We start from the raw sequence: 20656 nt of genomic DNA, 5'->3' as shown, positions 1-20656 counted from the left end.
ACCAGTTACTGATAATTTGTATAAAATATTACAATTAACATCACTTTTCATACCAAGCGGTTGAAGTTACAAAGTACATTCGGAACACCTCGGATGAGTATAACAAATATACAGCACCCGAAGTTTTCCGGCTATTTGACGTTATGGCGCCAAAGTGTCATACATTGAACGTCATAGAGGGTACGACTGGTATAAATACGAGCTCCACGGGCTCTGTCAACAGACGTCTGCAGTCTCAAGCACTGAACGGTTCAGCTATGACTTCACTAGACCTAACAGAGCACGGAGTGGAGGAATTTAGATGGGTAATTATCATTAACCTAATCTAATACGGAATTTATTCCATTTGGTTGCAATACCGCTTGTTACATTTCACGAGTTTTACTCAGACACAAGTAGTGGTCTGAACTGACTGTTACTATTTACTTAGTCACAAAAAGTGACTTGAGGGTGATATTATTTATTTACCCCTTGACAATCATTAACAATTGCATGGTGCATTATATCGCATTTATACTGAGAATTTGGCATAACTTTTTGTCCCTATACAAATAGTTATATGCTATAACCTCTGATATTTTATATTTATACTCACAAGTGAAGAATTCACTTCTTGTCTTTTGAATCAGACCTGAAGGTATTAGGTCAATTCATATTTACTAAAAAGGTTTGTTATACCCCCCGCAACAAGTTGTGGGGGGGTATACTGGAATCGGGTTGTCCGTCTGTCTGTCTGTCTGTCCGTCCGTCCGTCCGTCCGTCTGTAGACGCAATGGTTTCCGGACTCTAAAGCATTATCCTTTCCACCTACCGTCACCATATCATATATATGGACTACCCATGGGATGAAGATGTTCCCTATCGATTTTGGGGTCAAAAGGTCAAAGGTCAAGCGCACTGGACATCGAAGTAGCAATATGGTTTCCGGGCTCTAAAGCGTTATCCTTTCCACCTACAGTCACCATATCATACATATGGACTACCCATGGGATGAAGATGTTCCCTATCGATTTTGGGGTCAAAGGTCAAGCGCACTGGACATTGAAGTAGCAATATGGTTTCCGGGCTCTAAAGCGTTATACTTTCCACCTACAGTCACCATATCATACATATGGACTACCCATGGGATGAAGATGTTCCCTATTGATTTTGGGGTCAAAAGGTCAAAGGTCACGCGCACTGGACATCGAAGTAGCAATATGGTTTCTAGGCTCTAAAGCGTTATCATTTCCACCTACAGTCACCATGTCATACATTTGGACTACCCATGGGATGAAGATGTTCCCTATTGATTTTGGGGTCAAAAGGTCAAAGGTCAAGCGCACTGGACATCAAAGTAGCAATATCGTTCGGTTTGTCATGCCATTTATTTTTTACACTCGGAAAAGAGGTAGTTTATACCTATTACCAACACCCTTTGGGAGATTGGGGTAAACGGGGGGTATTCTTAGTGAGCACTGCTCACAGTACCTCTTGTTTAAGGGCGGTTTAAAAGTTAACATTTAGGAAAAGAAAAGGGTGGATGGTTTGTTTTTATTTTAGGTGCAGACTGCCGAGCCAAAGATTTTCATGTGCATTTGTTTGAGTAAAATTTAATAAATTATTAAAAACACTTTACATCCTCTTGTCTTTCGTTCAACATGCAGATTAAGGAGCCCCACTATGTTACGCCGCTAAACACAGAAAGCTGTAAGTCGTAACACAACTATGAGTAAGAATTTTTGTTAATCGCACCCCAGTCGGAAACGACGTTGCCGTTCGTGCGCTTGTTGGTGTGTCGTTGTTACAATCGGTCGACCATGTCTTGGGGAATCATTTAACTATATCACCTGCTTGCAGCATCTGAGCATAGTTAAGGCTTCACGAGAAAAATCACAGTGCTGTGTATGATTGATTTCTTCACACTAGATGACATCACTGTGAAGTAGTACGTCACGACGTATAGGTCTATAGTTGTATTGCGGGGGAAATGTCATACTATTTTATCTTAATTCACTATCTTTATCAAGTGTAAAGCTGTGTGTAAATTTATGGAAATCCAAAGGGGTGAAAATTCTATCCCTGTAATTATGTATTTGTTACGTAACTACGCAATGCAACAAATATCCCGAAAGGCTACAGTGCATTTCTAATATATTAAACGCCCCCTGTCGTCTTAATGAGGCGCCGATGATTACCAATGTTGAACGAATGATGATTTGACGTATTACATGCGGCACTTTTCGAGTTGTGTCAACCATGACTATAGACCACTAGAATTCAATATTACCTATATCTCAAATTCATATTTATCAAAGACAAATTAAACATTGACAACTTAAAAGTTTCGAATACGCACATCTATTTAATCTTTCATCAGATAATGTATTGCATAACAACATTAACAAAGCTGTTCCAACCCACTGGATTACATTGCACTATTTAACATATCTGCATTTTAACAAGAGGCCCACAGGCCTGATCGGTCACCAGAATACTAGTGAAAAATTATCACTACTCCCAAGGGCTATGAGGGAATCTAGAAAAAAAACTCCTGTTCTGAATATCTAAGCTAAATTCTAATGTTCAACAACAGTATCAAACAAGATGTGTTCTTGAAACTTCACTGCCCTCAAAAGTGCATACACTGATGAAAGGCTTTAAATGATAGGTGTATTAATATTAAAACATCAAAAGATATGACTATTTGGACCCATCCTAAAGTCATAACCCTGGGTTGTGAAATTCACCATTTTTTGTACATCGTTTTCTACTATTCCTAAGAATGCATTTAGATTTTATACAATATCAGCAAAATTACACATAAATATTATATACTAAGTTTGGCCCCACCCTGGGGTCAGAACCCCTACTCTGGCGATCATCAAATTTACAAGTTTGGTAAAAGACTACCTGCTCTATCCATTTAGTTTCAGTTTATTATCAATAGCACTAAAGAAGATGTTATTTAAGTATTTTACACATAAACACTAATACCAAGTTTGGCCCCGCCCTGGGGTCAGAACCCCTACTCTGGGGATCATCAAATTTACAATTTTGGCAAAAGACTACCCGTTCTATCCATTTAGTTTCAGTTTAGTATCATTAGCACTAAAGAAGATGTTATTTAAGTGTTTTACACATAAACACTATATACCAAGTTTGGCCCCGCCCTGGGGTCAGAACCCTTACCCCGGGGATTATCAAATTTACAATTTTGGTAGAGGCCTTCCTGCTCTACATCACTATACATTTAGTTTTTCTTACATGTGTGCGGTTCTAGAGAAGAAGATTGTTGAAAATTGGTCAATTTTGGGCGGTTTTGCCCCACCTCAAGGTCCCAGGAATCCTGAAATTTACAATTTATGTTCCCCTTGTTCCAATTATGTTTCATACCAAATTTGAAAAGAATTGGAATGATAGTTATCAAGAAGAAATTAAAAATGTCTATTGTTCACACATTTGATAACTGACCATTTTAGCCCCACCCTGATACGAAATCCCCTACTCCTGGGATCATCAAATTTACAATTTTGGTAGAGGACTACCTGTTCTTTCTAAATATCTATTTAGTTTCAATTAAGTATCAATAGCACTAAAGAAGATGTTATTTAAGTGTTTTACACATAAACACTATATACCAAGTTTGACCCCGCCCTGGGGTCAGAACCCCTATCCCGGGGATCATCAAATTTACAATTTTGGTAGAGGCATTCCTGCTCTACATCACTATGCATTTAGTTTTTCTTACACGTGTGTGGTTCTAGATTTTTTGAAAATTGGTCAATTTTGGGCAGTTTTTGCCCCGCCCCTAGGGCCCCAGGGGTGCTGGAGTCCTGAAATTTAGAATTTATGTCCCCCTTGTCCCGATGATGCTTCATACCAAATTTGAAAACAATTGGAATGGTAGTTATTAAGAAGTTAAAAATGTTCAATTATTAACGGACGACAACCAATTGCAATAGGTCACCTGAGTTTACTCAAGTGAGCTAAAAAGTTTAGCATTTCTATATTTACATTAAATGTTGCGTAGCTACAAAGGTACCGTTACAGGGATAGAATGTTGCTTTTCCATGTAAATCTGCTTGTCAAATGATAATTTTTATCTTTCTCCAATCTTTATATGTAGTATTCGCTACGGTAATTTTGAAATTGTGATCTTGTATTTCTAAAAGGTGCATCTATGCATCAAATCTGATGTGCCTCTTTGGCTTCTTAATGCTTGTTTTGAAATAAGTAATACACTTTGGAAAATACTGATATTTAAATGTTCTCTTTGGGCTTAATCAGTCAGGTAAGAGAACATATATTTATTCCTGAGAAAAGGTGAAATACAGTGTATACCTAAATACACTTTGCTGTGGTGGTTGTGTAGGAAGTGTGTTTGTTGTTTGGGGAACTAGTCTTAAGGGAGGATATGGTGCCACAGATGGTCTAGGCAAGGAAACAGGTACTGGGGAGACTTGAGATGATCTGTAATTGTTGAAGTAATGTATAGAACAAGTAAAGCTTTTTTAAAAAGCTTGCCGTCTTTAGCAGCAACTCTATAGAGCGAAGTTGAATTATGTCCCTTGTCTTCATTATTGAATTGAGCCAAAATAAATAATCTCACGGACATCATGCCTACAAACCTGTGTCCTGACTCCCATTGTAAAAGTTTGTATTTATGAAGGGTATATGTATTGGAATTCAAAATCACTGTTCCCTGTATTAGCACTGATTAAAGCCTCTCTATCAAATGAAACAGAGATTTTCAGTGTATATATCAAAATATTTATTTTTTAACAAAGTTATGAAACAAAACAAACTAAAAAGATTTAAATTGCTCCAATTTGCATAAAAATTATTCTTGCATATTGTACAGTACAACTGCTTCAGAAATTAACCAGGATAAAGACCTGAGAATATTGTAATAGTTTTGCCAAAAATTATATCATAAAATACATAGAGTTTGATGGAAAAGATTATTCTTTTGCATGCTTTAAAAATACAGTGATCCTCATTTTGAAGTCAAGCCTGATTTATTCTTATGTAATTAAGGTATCATTAAAACTGTTTTGTAGGGATTAGCCCTACCGAATAGACAATTCTCAAAACACAAGCAATCAAAACAAAAAACGGCGAGTTTTTGTTTGTATGCAAAAATGAAATCATTGCTGTAAATGAAGTAACCATAGAAATGCTTTGTATTAGTTGGTTTTAAAAAAGTAATGTGTCAATTTCATGAATTGCATTTTTCTTTTGTTCGTTTTGTCGATTTTTTTAAGATTGAAAATCTTGAAAAATTGTTAAGTCGTACGAAAATTAGAACACCAGAAAATTATCTCCCTTGCCTTGAAGAGCATTTCAACCAATGAAATAATTGAAAATTTTCACTTCATGCACTTTCTACCAATGAAAAAAGAGAGGAAGTGCAAAGTCCGAAGACTGTAAAACACTTCAACTCTGTATACCGTCTTCCAAGGAAGACGGTAATCATTATTTTCCATACACATGTATATTTGTTAATATTAGTACATGTAATTAAATATAATCATAAGACAGTAAGTTCCCATATCAAGCACCATGCTATGTGGTTATTAAACCCCTAACCTCCATGCACACTAGTATATATCTTGCCCAATTTGGATGAAATCATTTAGGCATCCAACATTATAAAGGTCTCTGAAGAAATATGCTTTGCCTGCAAAAAATTCTTGTAAGAGAAGACTTACCCTGAGTCCTCAGGGAGAAGATTCTTCATTTCCTCCTCTGTTGGTTTCTTAAAATGGGGGTTTGGAATCCTACCAGGCTTTTTGGAAGTTGGTTTAAATCGAGGTTGTAATAAATTTTTAGCATTAGAGGAAATCTTCTCTGTCTTTTTGAAATCTTTTACAGAATTGTGAATTTGCTTGCTACCCTCATTTACTGAGATAATATGGTCTAAGGCACATAGAATATTATATAGCCTATGTTTTTGAATTGATGAATTGTTCCTAATCTGTTCAGCTATTATGTTTTTAAAAAATTCAATCTTTTGTATGTTTTGTTCAGAATAATCCTGCATAGATATTGAGGTATCTGTATCATTTTCTCTTATTTGTTGTTCTGGTGTAAAATCAACATCTGCATTTGATGGATTATTTGTATGTGTATTCCAATTGACAACTGCATGTATTTTGTGTAAATGTTTGCAAACACGACAAATTTCTGTAATCTTGGCAAGAACATGAAAAAAGATGTTTACAAAGTTAACACAAGGGAATTTCTTGCACTTGTTGAAACAATACAACTCATTGCAAGTGCCAACTAGTTTCTTAACGTCGTATGTAGAATCATATGTTACTGTAAATATAAATGTCATTAATTTGTAAAATACAATAGTCATCAATATCTAAACTTCTTTGATGATGATCTGCATTATTTATATTTTCTCCTGAGGGCGAATTAAATTTCAGACGATGTAAACGTGTCATGAACAGATTTTTCTCAATTTGTAAGAGGGCATCAATCAAAACATCAACTCGTCCATTGCATTTCCCTTCACAAAATACTGTTTTCAGTTGATTGTAGAAGCTTTCTACAAACATAATAATATGCACATTTCCAAATTCACCCTTTCTGTAACACTTCGCCCAAATTTCTTTTCTACTGAAGTAGTAATTTTGAAAATTCTGTAGAAATTCTGGATTAATTTCTTCAAGTTTTTTTTTTTAATTCCTGGACATAACGAGGAATTTTTCATTGAATGTGTATGTGACTTAACATACTTTACAGAAACAGATCCATCTTACTTTATTTTAACAGACATTCCATAGGTGCCTGGGTCAAGGATAATATTGCACTATAACCTATATGTAAACAATGGAGGAAATTCGAACCACGAATGAATATTTCTCTCTGATCTTTGGTGTCTCTTTTTACATTTTTTCATGTTCCAGGAAGCTTAAATACACGTGTCATTATTACAGAACACTAATTAACCACATTTTAAAAATTGTCTTATCCCACTGATTCATAATATATAACATATTAACAACATCTCCTTGATGCAGTTTCACCAAGGTGGAAAAAGTTAATGAGATCTATATTTATCTGATAGGCATAGACTTTATGGATAGTAGAATTTAAATAATGGTATGATATATATAAGAAAATAGAGATAAATCCAAGAACTGAAAAATAAAGGTTGAATTCCAAGCATAGAAATATAAAAACCACTAACAGTAGCAACCACCACCCATTTTTTAAAAATTACCCAAAACAATACAAATCAGGTGTAATTACCAATTTTGAGTATGCTGAATCCAAATCTGAATTCCTTTTACTCCACTTTCTTTCAGAAAATGAGGTATAGTGTCTTAAACACCCCTACCGTCAGGTTGTCAAAAACGGAAAATGTTCCATTTCACATTAAAAAGTGACCCAAAGTTATTTCTTGAAATAAGGCATACAACATAGAAAGGAAAACAATTGATACTAAATTGTTCCATGAACATTCTTAGTTGTTTTGGAAAGAATATATCTCACCTCTGGACTTCACAGATACAGGAAAGGAAGAGGTATACGGAGCGGATCAAAGATCTTAAATTTTATCAGATTGGGCCATAGCCTAATGAACTGATGAACAGGAACAAAAGTAAAATTAATAAGAAAACTGATTTATTAAACATCAGCAAGTCTTTTCCGAGAACTTCTGGTAGAGCTGTCCGGGGGGGGGGGGGCTGAGTTGCATCATTAAAACACTGGACTCTCTGGCCAGTCTGGGGGCTGAGTTGCATCAGAACTGACAGAAGCAGAACTCTCTGGCCAGTCAGGGACTGAGTGGTATCAGAATCTGTCTGAGAATGAATGGTTGAAATGTTTATTATTTATTCATTTTTTTCAAAATTCAGAAATTTAAAAACTGCATGATCAGATTTTTTTGTAACACCAATAATGTCCCTTTATTGCAATGACTCTTCAAGTACAAACCATGATAATAATAGCAAGAGGCCCATGGGCCTAGAATCGCTCTTCTGATACATTGTAGAACAGGCAAAAATTCTCACTAACCAAGATTCATCAATTAACAAAGTTTGATGATGTTAAGTCAAATAGTACCTGAAAATTTAAATGTAACTGTCCAAAAGTAGGTCACGGTGACCTACTTTTGGTCGACACACTGAAGACTCAAGATGCATCAACTGACAAGTCAAATAGTATTCAAATATAGCCGTCAAATTTGATGATTGTAAGTCAAATAGTATCTGAAATATTCAAATATAGCCGTCAAAATCCAAAAATAGGTCACGGTGGCCTACGTTTTAGTCAAAACACTCTGAAGACTCAACATGCATCAACTGACAAAGTTTGATAATTGTAAGTCAAATAGTATCTGAAATATTAAAATATAGCCGTCAAATTCCAAACGTAGGTCACAGTTACCTACTTTTTAGTCAACAAACTATGAACACTCAAGATGCATCAACTGACCAAGTTTGATGATCCTAGCTTCCATAGTGTCCAAAATATGCATCTAAAATTGAAAATGTGAAATTTGAATGTCTGCAAAATTCAAAAAGTAGGTCACTGTGACCTACTGTTTTTTTTATAAATATGTTTTGAGGCCTCTAAACGCATCAACTTACAAAGTTTGATGATTCTAAACCTCTCGGTATCTGAAATAACAGCCTAAAATTTATTCATAAATGATTAGCCATAAAATTCAGAAAGTAGGTCATGGTGACATACTTTTTACATGACGCACTTTAAGGTCCCATGATCCATCAACTGACAACTTTTGATGATATAGGCTCAAAAGTGTCCAAGATATGCATCAAAATTAATTTAATAATAATTACCTGCGAAATTCAAAAAGTAGGTCACCATGACCTACTTTTGAAACAACGTGATATTAGGTCCTAAGATGCATCAACTGACAAAATTTGATGATCCTAGTCATTATACTAAGCAAAATATCAAAGTTTTAACAAAACAAAATTTAAGGTCAACTTTGAAGTGACCTTGAGACCACACCCTATGCCCCAGGATGATGCTTTGAACAATTTTTTTTATCTACAACCTATTCTCATCCTTATACATAAGTTTGGTGATAATTTGTCCAGTGGTTCTTCAGAAGAAGATTTTTTAGCAACCACTACTTTTGTTTGCATTTCCCTAATTATCTCCCCTTGTTAAAGGGTCACAACCCTAGTTTTAGTATAAATGAAAGCCCTTGGGCCAAGGATACCCTGTGACAAATTTGACAAAAATTGGCCAAGGGTTCTTGAGATATAGCCCTTTTTCCAAAACGTTGACGCACACCGCACGCCAGACATATGGCCATATGATTAGCCCTTTGAGCCTTCGGCTCAGAAGAGCTAAAAATGAAATGAAATGATAGATAAATAAATAAAATATTTGTCTGTAAGTTTATTTATTTATCTGTAAGTAAGTCACTAAGTGTAACTAGTGGCAGTGCAACTTGCAAGTGAAAATTGTATCATCTGTAGCTTATGCCCCCTTTTAAATTTTCCTTGCCTTGTAATTAATATTTTTGAAAATTTGGCAAATAGCATTTTTAACCCCCCAGTCCATACTTCACTTTTCTTTAAACGCTAAAAATCCAGCTAATTCAGTGAGGAAGAAATGTCACTACCATATTTCGAATTTCCTCTAGACTATAAGTCACAGATTGACACTGGTAGGGGTATGGGGACCTGGTCTGTGAGTGTGATGAAAAAGATTCTGATGAAAATAAAGATTCACTCATCATTCAGAAATGTATAAACATTGTATTATTGTATAGTTCCGGTACGTTGTGTGTACGTTAATAAAGGGAGTTATCTTTCCTTTGATATCTAAATCAATCAAATACTATATGAACACGGGCAATTATCGTCCATGGTTGACCTCAGTATAATTTATTCATGCATAAAATTTATTAATATGTCACTCTTTGTTGCGTATTTCACCGTTAAGTCAATGTTTACATGTATTTGCTCTACTTAACCGCTTCTATCTCAAAGGGATTTTCTGGAATGTGCCTAATCACGTGATATACGCTAAATATAGCTATTTTAGATCCGAATGATCAACTTCGCATCATTCGTAAGCTCTAGGTTTATCCATACTAGCCCGTAAAAAACAGGGTGGAACCTCGTCCCACTTTTCCTGTAGAAATAAAAATAGAACATGACGCGCCACCTAGCGAGCGTGGTTGTTGCTACTAACAGATCCAATAAAATCAATAAAATAGCATCATACTCATATGAATAAACATATAATCAAAATTATTTAGATAGCTATCAAACAACAAAGTTTTTATCTTCAAATCGTTGAGTATTGACTGCGGCACTTAAATATCATACGAATATCATGCAAAAAAAAAAAATTCAAATAGATTCCAATATCTTATTAAAACAAAAAATTTAGAAACTAGATTAAAAATGAACATACCACAAAGAAAATAGCTAGCGTAATCATGATTGAATTTTCACCGTTCAGGATTCAAAGCGAAAGCGGAAGTTGCAATGCGCATGCGCAACTCTGAAACAGGGAGCTCAATCGGAATTCCTCGAATGTCTCGCGCACTCGATATAGATCTCGGATGTAATACGATGGCATCCATGAGTGAATTTGATGCATTGCTAGCTATGACGTACGTAACGTAGTGCAGTCGGCTGTGACGTCATAGCTAGCAATGCATCAAATGGGGCGAGAAAGTCTCGACTTTACGTAACTTCCGGTTTAGGCACTGGAGATAAACAAAGACGCCACGAGGTTTTTAGGAATGCTGTGTTTCGTTACTGGCTGTAATTACCAGAGTTTGAGAGAAACTTGTAGTTTCTACAGATTTCCTAGGAAAAGTTTGAAGCAGTGGGAGAAATTGTGCAGGTGGGTAACGTAATCATATTGCAGGCGTGTTGTATCCTACTTGGCCTGGAAGAGGGAGGGGGGGGGTATAATATTGTACATGTATCAACTTTCACTACCATTTTACGTTTCTTTACTACTTTTAATTCAAACGAAGTGGGGCACTTGGCCGGTAATCGTATTTTATCATAAATATACCCTTGTTAAAAAGGTAGGGGTCCCCACCTCTTATGTGCTTACAAACTTGTCTCCAACACTTAGGGTACAAGACTGCCAGTCTGATCGACTTGGCTCAGGCACCGTCCCTTGGTACCCTCTGTGTTTGTGACAACATTTTATAATATTGTTTTACTTTACTTCCCATATAGCACACTTATTGTAACAGTACATTTCCAATCAGTATTGTGATGAGAATTCAATACCTATGTCAATGTAGAAACCCTTAACATGTGCATGGTACACATGTGTAAATTGTATTATGTAGTTATAATGTTTAATTGTTAATATGTATATGCCCCCTGAGGGCCCTTGATTGGTGAATAAATAAATAAAATAAAAAATACAAGTACAATATGCTTTGAAGATTAAAAGCATACTCAACCAGTCTCTAGGCCTAGTGCTTTGTGTGTGAACAGAGAATGAATTGTAATTTCTTCTTGAATGTCCACTATATAATAATCCTAGAGGAGAATTTTTGAATAAGATATTTAAAACCTTTCCAAACCTAGTACTGCTTAACAATACTGATCTGTTTACATGGATTATGTCAAAATGAAGATCCTGAGTTTGCTGTTTTATTATGCCAATATTTAATTGTAAATTTCAATACAAGAAAACATCATACATGTACAATATAGTTATGTGTTTCTTGACTTGTATTACTGGATATATAATTGAATTGATGTGCACATAAATGAGTAATGCTACACCAGAGAAATTTGATATGTACAACAATATCTTAAAATTGAAATCTTTCAAATTTACTTTATTTAGTCAAAAAATGCAGTTTTAGTCAGCATTAGTAGAAAGCAATCTGAGAAATTTTTGTTAAAACGCCCTAGACTCGAACATGCAATCTACAGTTCAGCAGTCGATGTGCTAACATATTTTCATCTATGTTTTAAAAGGAAGTCAGCCATTATGACGATGTAGAATACCTCCTTCATCAAGTTAGTGTGCTCAATACGTGTAATTGAATTGATGCATGCATCAATTAAAGTGATGAGAGCAAAAAATAATTAATTTGATGTGCACATCAATTCAATTACAATTATTGCAAGCAATAATTGAATTGATGATATCTTCAAATAATTAAAGATGTTTTCAATACGCCAGTTTCGAGATACGAACTCTTCTGTATAGGAGGTGCATTTAGTGGAACTTTGAATGCCTAAGTGGGACAGAGTGGATATACAACCAACGAGAAAGACAATGAAATGTATTAAAAGCGGCTTCTATTTAAATATGTAAATGTGGGAAATACAAAATACTATCGAAAGAAATGTTTTACCGAAGTGGAAACATACAAACAATGTCATATTTGCAAGAAATATCTTGGATATGGTACTTATGACCAGCGAAATAACGTGATAGGATAAGAATTTTATGTATTTAATTACTCCCTAAATACTTATCACTTACTTAGTTTGTGTATCAGTCGAATTCGGGTTATCAAACAGCGTATGAGAAACTTACTGAGTACATTCACTTACGCTGTGATGAATATCTTCCCACTCCCGCGTGTAAACAAATTCTTTCGCGCCTTACTATGTACGAGAGTTCTCAAAGGGAAATAACTCAGACGTATCTCGAAACCGGCGTATTATGTGAGTTAAGTGTTAATTTAGTGCTTCATAATAATTTACATTGTATATTAGACTTGTTGATTTTAAACACTCATACGTTTAATATATATGTAATGAATGGTACATATACTTTTTAAAAAGGGCCCTCCTTCTAATCATATATCATTTCTTTTTCACCTTGCTGTATCCATATATGCAGATGTGTTCTATTTAAAGTTGACATAAAAGTATAACTGTTATACACCTTATTAATGCACAGAAGAAAAGATAGGACAGTGACCCATCGGACAGAATATGTAGCTGTCATTTCAAAGATGGAAGGAAGGAGAACGGTCCAACCTTGTTTCCTTGGAACCAGAGTACTTACTTTGACTTCCAGGATCCGAATACAATTTCACGGTAAGTAAAACAGTTGATACCTGATCTATTTTATAAAGTGATTTGTCTTCCACCATTTACATCAGTTTCTTCTCATTTTAGACATCAATCCAGACAAGCTGACCCTTGTACAGAAGAAGAGACTGAGGCATCTGTTACATGTAATGACAGAGAACCTTTGACTACAAATGAGGCTGTTGATCTGGAGCACACTTACATGCGGTCCTATACATCTCTTGTGTGATTAATTTTTAAAAACCTTACATCTTTTTGGTAGATTTAGATGTATTTATATCATAATTCACCTTAAATGTATGTTTAAAATAATCAGTAATGATGGTTTATATTGAAGGGACTTGAAAAGCAGAGTTGCAGACAGAAATTAGTTACCTCCAGTCCAAAAAACATCCTGTAACAGTTGCTAAAATAATGGAAAATGAAAAGAAGGTATGAGAAATAAATTCCAAAATGAATGATATAGTTCTCCTTACAAATTACGTAGTTCCCAAAGTGTTTTATTCAATTTTAAGATTTAAGGAGGTATGCTACACCAGAGAAATTTGATGTAGATGAAAAGTGGAGGAAATGTACAATATTTTGAAGTTGAAATTTTTCAAATTTACTTTATTTTGTTAAAAAAATACAGTTTTAGTAGAAGGTAATCTGAAATTTTTTAAAAACCCCTGATGAACTCGAACCTGCGACCTACAGTTCAGCAGTCGGTATTCTAACCTACTGACCTACTCAGCTAGGACTTTAAATGGAAAAGGAAAACTCAAATATTGCTGATATCGAATTTTTCATCCATGTTTTTAAAGTAAGTCAGCCATTATGACGATGTAGAGTACCACCTTAAACACTATATGAACATTGTATAGCTATAGTTTACCTATTTTTTTTTTAGATGATGATGTACACCTCTTTAAAACCAGAGATATTTAGCATCATAGACACAACATTACAGCGGTTCCCTCTGGTATATGTGGTTTTTCGAGGTCGAACCAACTTTTCATGACATTGATGAAACTGAAGCTGAACTGTCCCCTCCTTGACCTTGCCGAACGATTCTGTACCAGCAAAGCCACAGTACATAATATCTTCATTACCCATGTTTTTGCTTTGCATGAAGTGTTTTTTGTAGGCATGATGGAAAACAATATGCCATATCTTCTGAAATGCAAGTCATCAATGCCAACAAGCTTTGGAGATTTCAGTTGCTGTCGTCTGGTAATTGATGCCACAGAGGTGACGCAGGATGTCCCTGGTCAGGACATGGCAGCTCAATCACAGACATATAGCTCGTACAAAAATCGACACACAGTAAAGGCAGTAACAGGTGTTGCTCCTAATGGAGCAGTTGTGTACGTTAGCAAACTTTATCCTGGCAGTACCTCAGATGTGGCTATAGTGGAACACAGCAACATGTTAGCTAAGTTATCGCCCGGGGACATGATCTTGGCAGATAAAGGTTTTACCATCTATTCACTTCTTCCTCAGGGTGTTCACTTGAATATTCCCCCATTCCTTAAGGATAAGGGACAATACACACCAGCTGAAGTTCAGGTTTGCAGAAAGATAGCTCGTTCAAGAATCCATGTTGAGAGAGTGAATGAGAGGATAAAAAAGTTTGAAATTCTCTCACATATTCCCCAGCAATTTCGCCACATTAGCACAAAGATTTTTCAAGTTTGTTCTATGCTTGTAAACTTTCAAGATCCAATGATCGCTGGAATTGCAGATAAGTACACTTCCAATCAGTAAATTGATATGGTTGTTTATCTCTTTCAATCTATGGAAAAGAATACTATGTGGTTAACTGGCAGGTAGAATGTGGTGTACATTGTGTTGATATTCATGAATGAAGTACATGCACTGAAATGTAAAGGAATGCACTTCATTTTATCAAATGTGCATAAATGTTCAACCAATCTAGTTGTTTTCTATTTCAATGTCTAATTTCAACAAGTTAAGATAGTAATCTATTTTGCAGTGTGTGTTGTTACTAAAAGAGAGCCATCATGGTTTAATTGCCATAACTTTCGAGCATAGGTCTATTTTGAAACCTTTCACCAGCATTTGGTTATGTTTCAGCAACATGAGTTTATCAATATAAGAGAAGAAGAAAAAACTAAATAAACTGACATTTTACTTCTGAACAATGGGGATTATTTGCGTGAAGTAAAAGTCAATAAGTTTTGCAATGTTCTGGTCCCATGCGCTGTCTTGAAGAACCCTAACTATGGCAATGTCCTTGGTGGTCCACACAACAAAGTCACAGGCGGATTTGTTCTGAATATATAGCTGTCCCTGTACTTGATCATAATAGATGTGATTTTCCTTTAGCTTGTACATCTGTCTGCCACCATGAACCTGGAAGTCTAGCAATATAAAATCCATACGAGTCAATGATTTTTTTTTCAATTTGCTATAGGAAATAACTAATTCAAGAATATGAAATACCTAAACAGAAGTCTTTGATTGATACAATGGCCTCAGGAATAGTCATATTCCTGGCACTGAAAGGACATTTAACTTATAAAATCTCTGGCATCAATTTCATTGTCTCCAGTATTTCTGTCAGTTGAGCTACTTGATGGTTATATTTGTGGGTTGCTGCACGGCGGATAACCCCATCAGGACTTAACCCTAAAACACCACTTTCAAGTAGCCACACCCCTGAAAAGATTTGGACACAATGTTGTGTATTGACTTATAAAATTGTACACTGAGTCTGTGTATTTATAAGCAAAAATATGAAATAATCTTTTGGTATAATGTAGCATTTACTGTAACATAACTATCATAAAAAGAAAATTATACCTGTTTCTTCAACAACTGCATCACCGTGTGAGCAATACTTTGCTTTGGCAACTGACTCATTGTTGATACCCCATAGAATGACATCTTTTGTTAACAAATCATAAGAGCCCAGAACCTGTTTGAATAATGATGGAGGAAACCTGAAACAATATTACCAAAATGATTTAAATACATATTAAGGTGTAAAACATACTTTAGGTTTTATTTTCAACATGATCAATCTGATTCAATATTAAATTTATTAAAGAAGAATGACGTTTTACCTATTTCGTCGGATAGCAGCAAGCACTTTACCAAAGTTGGATGCAGTTAAGCGGTTTTTCCTGACCAAAGCCCAAAGATGGTTGTTCCTCTGCCCGACAGTCAATTGTGCAACCTGAAATTACACGAGTTATTTCAATGTTATTTCAATTTTTCTATTGCCTTTGAACTTACTTCATCATTTTTTTTTACCTAAGGATATGACTAACTGTACATGTATTTACCTGCTCTATTTTCTCCCTTTGGATAGCAAGATTTGTCTTCAACCACTGTATCTTGTCTGTAGCACGAGTGTAAGCTTCTCCCAACAATAAATCTTCTACATAAGGAATATCCAGTGTAGGGGATGGGGGTTCTTTTGACACTATCCACAGCAGAGCTACATGTAAAATTTGTGCTCATGAATGATTTACAATCAATTTATAAATAATTATTCATGAAATTTTAACATCAATAGAGAAATATGAGTTTTAAACTATATATATATATGCTAGAAGATAATGATTTCCATTTTAATACAATGTACAACATGTTCATGTTTTATGCCATTATTGATAAACTTAAGTGATGGAATGTTGCATTACAAGAAATAAATCTTCTAGTAGGAAAATAAACCTCAAAACAAACTTTAGAATATGATACATGTTAATAACAATAAAAATGAAAACATGTACCAACTGCACTCAAAGCCCATTGTTGTTAAAGTTTTGATATGATGTAAAATCACACTTTTTTCTTCAGCATAAAACTGAACTACTTAATATCAATAGTCCCTTTTATAGGGTAGAAAATCCAGCATTGAGTATTTGTAGGCCCAGTATTCAAATTTGAAACAATTGAACATTTTAAAACAAAAACGAAATGACCAAAAAAACAACAACATATTTTCGAGCATAATCTTAAACCTGAAAATCGACCAAAAGCATTAATTAGATAGCATATTAAGTCTCTTAAACCCAATACTTTTTAGAACAATGCAAGAAAAATAAATAATTTTAGAATATAAAAATCTAAAGTTCACTCCATAACCATAATACTAGCATAAAAAGATAAGCAAATGATTTTATCAACAAGTTAAATGATAAATAGTTCAACTACCCATTTAATTGACACACTTTTTCATAAAATATGATACTTTAAGGTAGTGATTGCAAGGTATCACGTGGTTTATTCATGTAGTATCTAAAAAGAGACTATTTTCGTTTCCGATTCCGGAATACGTCAAGCGCTTAAGGTATCACATCGGTAATTATTTTCACTATATATTACTATAGAGGAAAAAAGCGTTAAAAATCAGTTTACAGAATTGATGACGAATAATGCAGTCAGAAACGTTCTATGTTACCTATCTCGTCTGCCGACACCAGAAAAACAATACCCTACGCGGCATTTTCGAAAATAAATTACCCGCAAACAAGACTACCCTCAAATCCATGTGTTTTTCACATGTGTGTAAACAGCCGGAGTGCACCTCAGGAAGTAGCCTCAGCTACCAACAGCAAATAGTTCCTTTGTATACACTTGGTTATTTCTATAAATTACACAAAATTTCCTAACCAGGGGTACAAAAATTAAGAGAAAAGAAGATGAAATGAGAAAAATCGCGCAAGGAAAAAAATTATTTCTTTAAATATATGGAACTACAATTGACTAAGTTCATTTTGATTGGACAATTACCGGCGTGCTACCTTAAGCATCAGTAATAATGACAGACGATGGAACAGACTTGTCAGCTATAACCAGACACAGGGTAAAGTGGAAATATGTTTAGAAATATACAAATGAAATACAATACTAATGAAAAATCCCTTATGTTTTAATTATCTTTTTTTTAAAAAGTCATTAGGCCTTAAGTCTCCATGATACATGTCCCCCCCCCCCTCCCCTGTTAATTTTCAGTCTTGCAGCACGTACATTTAATTCACAAACCACTAAGCCTATTAAAATCATAATATATAATGCTATGAATTTCATAACATATATATTGTGTTAGTGCACATAAATCTAAAATGCTACTATGTACATATAACGTGGATGTTAAGAGAAATCAAAAAGTGTGTATTCTGAAAAGCAGCGCTTGCTGTTAATATCTTTTTCTCAATTAGTTCAGTTATTTCTTATAATATAAAAAGTAAGAAAGTTTTGTTGTTTGATAATCGCTTGGTTTGAAAGGAGAGAAAAAATAAAGACGTTGCAGGTATCGACGTCACAATGCACAGTTTACATCGGATGGGTTATATTTCCCGCGTTTTTAACATACGCTTACAGAGCTTGAATATACAAGTAATTTCAAATAGAAAGTAATAAAAACATCTCCAAAGCAACAGTACTATTATTCTATGTAGAATAAATTCAATAATAAACATCAAAACATTTTCACAGTTTTAATATGAGTTGAAATAAATGCATGTAAGATGCATATCTATTGTAATTATCACCTGCACCATTTATGTAACTATAGTGATCATAGCGCCATAGTAAACCTGAAAACCAATGTTGATACTTTCAGGAAAAATTCCTCCTAACATATGTTAAAACATATTTAAAAATAAAAAAAATTAATTGGTCATTTATTCCTCAGGGGGTGAAAATATGTCTGCTTTGGTGAATCATTGCCTTCTAACCATTGCTCATAAGCAGCCCTGCTTCTACTTCATATGAAAATAAATGGACATATTAATACAAATTATATATCATTGAAGGCTTTAACTTCAATTTGATATAAAACTTGTATCCCTTACCCCTTTTGTATCATTTTTAAACATCACCTCAAATACCTGTACCATTTATTACGGAAAGTAGACAAGAGGGGTTACTATGACAACCGTAGCGTCACAATTTCCGTGAAAACCATAAATGATACTTTCATTATGAGTTACAGATACTGTCAACTACAAAATATGTAAAAATTAATAGATTCATTAATTTTCAATTACCCATGCAATCACTACCTTAAGATAATTTGTTTACTTTCTTCATATTTTTGAGAATACCTGTAATTGGCCACTTTTTGTGAAGGTGGAAAAAGCTCATTCATAGTGGTTGTTTTCTTTGGTGGTGTTTTCTTAGGATGCTGGATCCAAGAAGCCCTCACATCCGTCTTGCTAACATTCTTATAACTAAATAGAATATTATAAAGTTTTACAACTATTCATATAAAAAAAAAATCTAAGGCATACATACTTTCAACATTTCAGAACATTTCATACCCATATAAAAGGAGAGATGCCTTGTGGTGACATTTATCCTGCCCGTTCACACAATCACATATGCTGTCAGAAACTGTGTGGTTATCCCCTAATGTGACCTAAATGAAGGAACAGAATGAATACTTTCTGACAAGTTAAAAAAAATAATTAGTAATATTGAGGAGGAAATTGACACAGAACGTGCACTTACACTGACGTGGTAACTTCTGTGTCTCATACTGGCTTGAACTCTTCCCTGGGCGTAATTAATTTCGGGATCGAACATAAACTTTAGTACATGGTCTGCTTTTACCGCTAACTCGGACTTTTGATGAAGTTTTTTGGTTCCAGACACAACTACGATCAGGTGTTATTTTATCTTTTATACGGCTCATATGAACAGAAAATTCGTCGTTGAAAAAACAGCGAGGATGATAGTAACGAAAGTTCTTACGTTACTATCATCATTCATTCCGTTACTATCATCCTCGCTGTTTTTTCAACGACGAATTTTCTGTTCATATGAGCCGTATAAAAGATAAAATAACACCTGATCGTAATTGTTGCTAGTGTATGATATTTCTTACCTACATATCATTCGCAAATAAACAATACAAATAGATATAATAAGTAAACGTGGTCTTTCCGGAATTTCCTTCCGCCATCTTGGGATGATAGTAACGATCGATCGTTACTATCATCAGTTTAATACCTGTGATTTCATAAATATTAATGAAAATCGAGGGTTTCGCTGATCATGCAGCCACGGTTTGAGGTAGGATTGGTACTACCGGACTCAGTAACCATGGCTAGCAACGATGAATAATCTGACGCTACAAGAAAGGAAGTGAACTCGCCCGTATAAAAGTTACAAATTGTTAGCCTAGAAACGGATATTAGTAAATTACCCTTTTCTGAGCATTCAGCATTATATGAGTCTCGAAAAGAACAATATCACATCCGGGGTTAGATGTAGGCGTTAAAGCCAATACCCAATTTGATGGTCCTAGGCGCCATCTGACGATTCATTGTTGCAACGTCGTGATAACACTTTATATCTATAGGCTGGCGATCGATTGTGAATATTTCTTGCAATTCAATTTTTTAAAGAAAAATATTACCTAAGACAAATAAGAGAATATATTTGTAAGATTACATTTCTTTTGAATTTCGTATGGTATACATAAGAAACACGCAGATTAATGTTGGCTATCCATCTTTCTGTTCACCACTCCGCATTAATTTTATACCGAAGTGAATTTTAAAAATGCATAGTTAAAGACGATAAATTATCATTGAGAAAATGTCTCGTAAAACATTTTAAGGATCACCGATATACGCGATTGTGCATTCTATAAAAAGGTATTAGATTTGCTTTGTGGGTTTTAT

At 34.7% G+C, this 20656-nt stretch overlaps 2 protein-coding genes and 1 pseudogene across 2 annotated transcripts; 1 reads left to right on the top strand and 2 right to left on the bottom strand.

The window, feature by feature from the left end:
- Nucleotides 1–606: 606 nt before the first annotated feature.
- On the bottom strand, nucleotides 607–6434 carry LOC125647192 (uncharacterized; annotated as a pseudogene).
- A 7707-nt stretch (nucleotides 6435–14141) lies between these two features.
- LOC125647191 (uncharacterized) lies at nucleotides 14142–14759 on the top strand. Its single transcript, XM_048873876.1, has one exon. The coding sequence runs from the start codon at nucleotides 14142–14144 to the stop codon at nucleotides 14757–14759; it is 618 nt and encodes a 205-aa protein (XP_048729833.1).
- A 178-nt stretch (nucleotides 14760–14937) lies between these two features.
- LOC125648452 (uncharacterized) lies at nucleotides 14938–20074 on the bottom strand. Its single transcript, XM_056141908.1, has 9 exons — nucleotides 20059–20074; nucleotides 19479–19624; nucleotides 19289–19386; nucleotides 19050–19198; nucleotides 16304–16458; nucleotides 16082–16194; nucleotides 15819–15958; nucleotides 15459–15674; nucleotides 14938–15376 (listed from the first exon to the last, which is right to left on the bottom strand). Exons 1-8 carry the CDS (start codon nucleotides 20072–20074, stop codon nucleotides 15532–15534), a joined length of 960 nt encoding a protein of 319 aa, XP_055997883.1. The 3' UTR covers nucleotides 14938–15376; nucleotides 15459–15531.
- Between the last annotated feature and the right edge of the window lie 582 nt (nucleotides 20075–20656).

The sequence above is a fragment of the Ostrea edulis genome, chromosome 6, assembly GCF_947568905.1.
Source record: "Ostrea edulis chromosome 6, xbOstEdul1.1, whole genome shotgun sequence".
In the NCBI taxonomy this organism is placed as follows: domain Eukaryota; kingdom Metazoa; phylum Mollusca; class Bivalvia; order Ostreida; family Ostreidae; genus Ostrea; species Ostrea edulis.
The sequence above is the reverse complement of the archived record's forward strand: the minus strand, read 5'-3'. Positions and strand labels throughout refer to the sequence as shown.

Excerpts from the sequence above, each read along its gene's own strand:
- LOC125647191 (XM_048873876.1), top strand. The coding sequence starts at position 14,142 with ATGATGGAAAACAATATGCCATATCTTCTGAAATGCAAGTCATCAATG.
- LOC125648452 (XM_056141908.1), bottom strand. Across the intron at positions 19,199-19,288 it reads GCATCTCTCCTTTTATATGG|TTATAAGAATGTTAGCAAGA; the intron begins GTATGAAATGTT and ends TATTCTATTTAG. Across the intron at positions 15,959-16,081 it reads GCTGCTATCCGACGAAATAG|GTTTCCTCCATCATTATTCA; the intron begins GTAAAACGTCAT and ends ATATTGTTTCAG.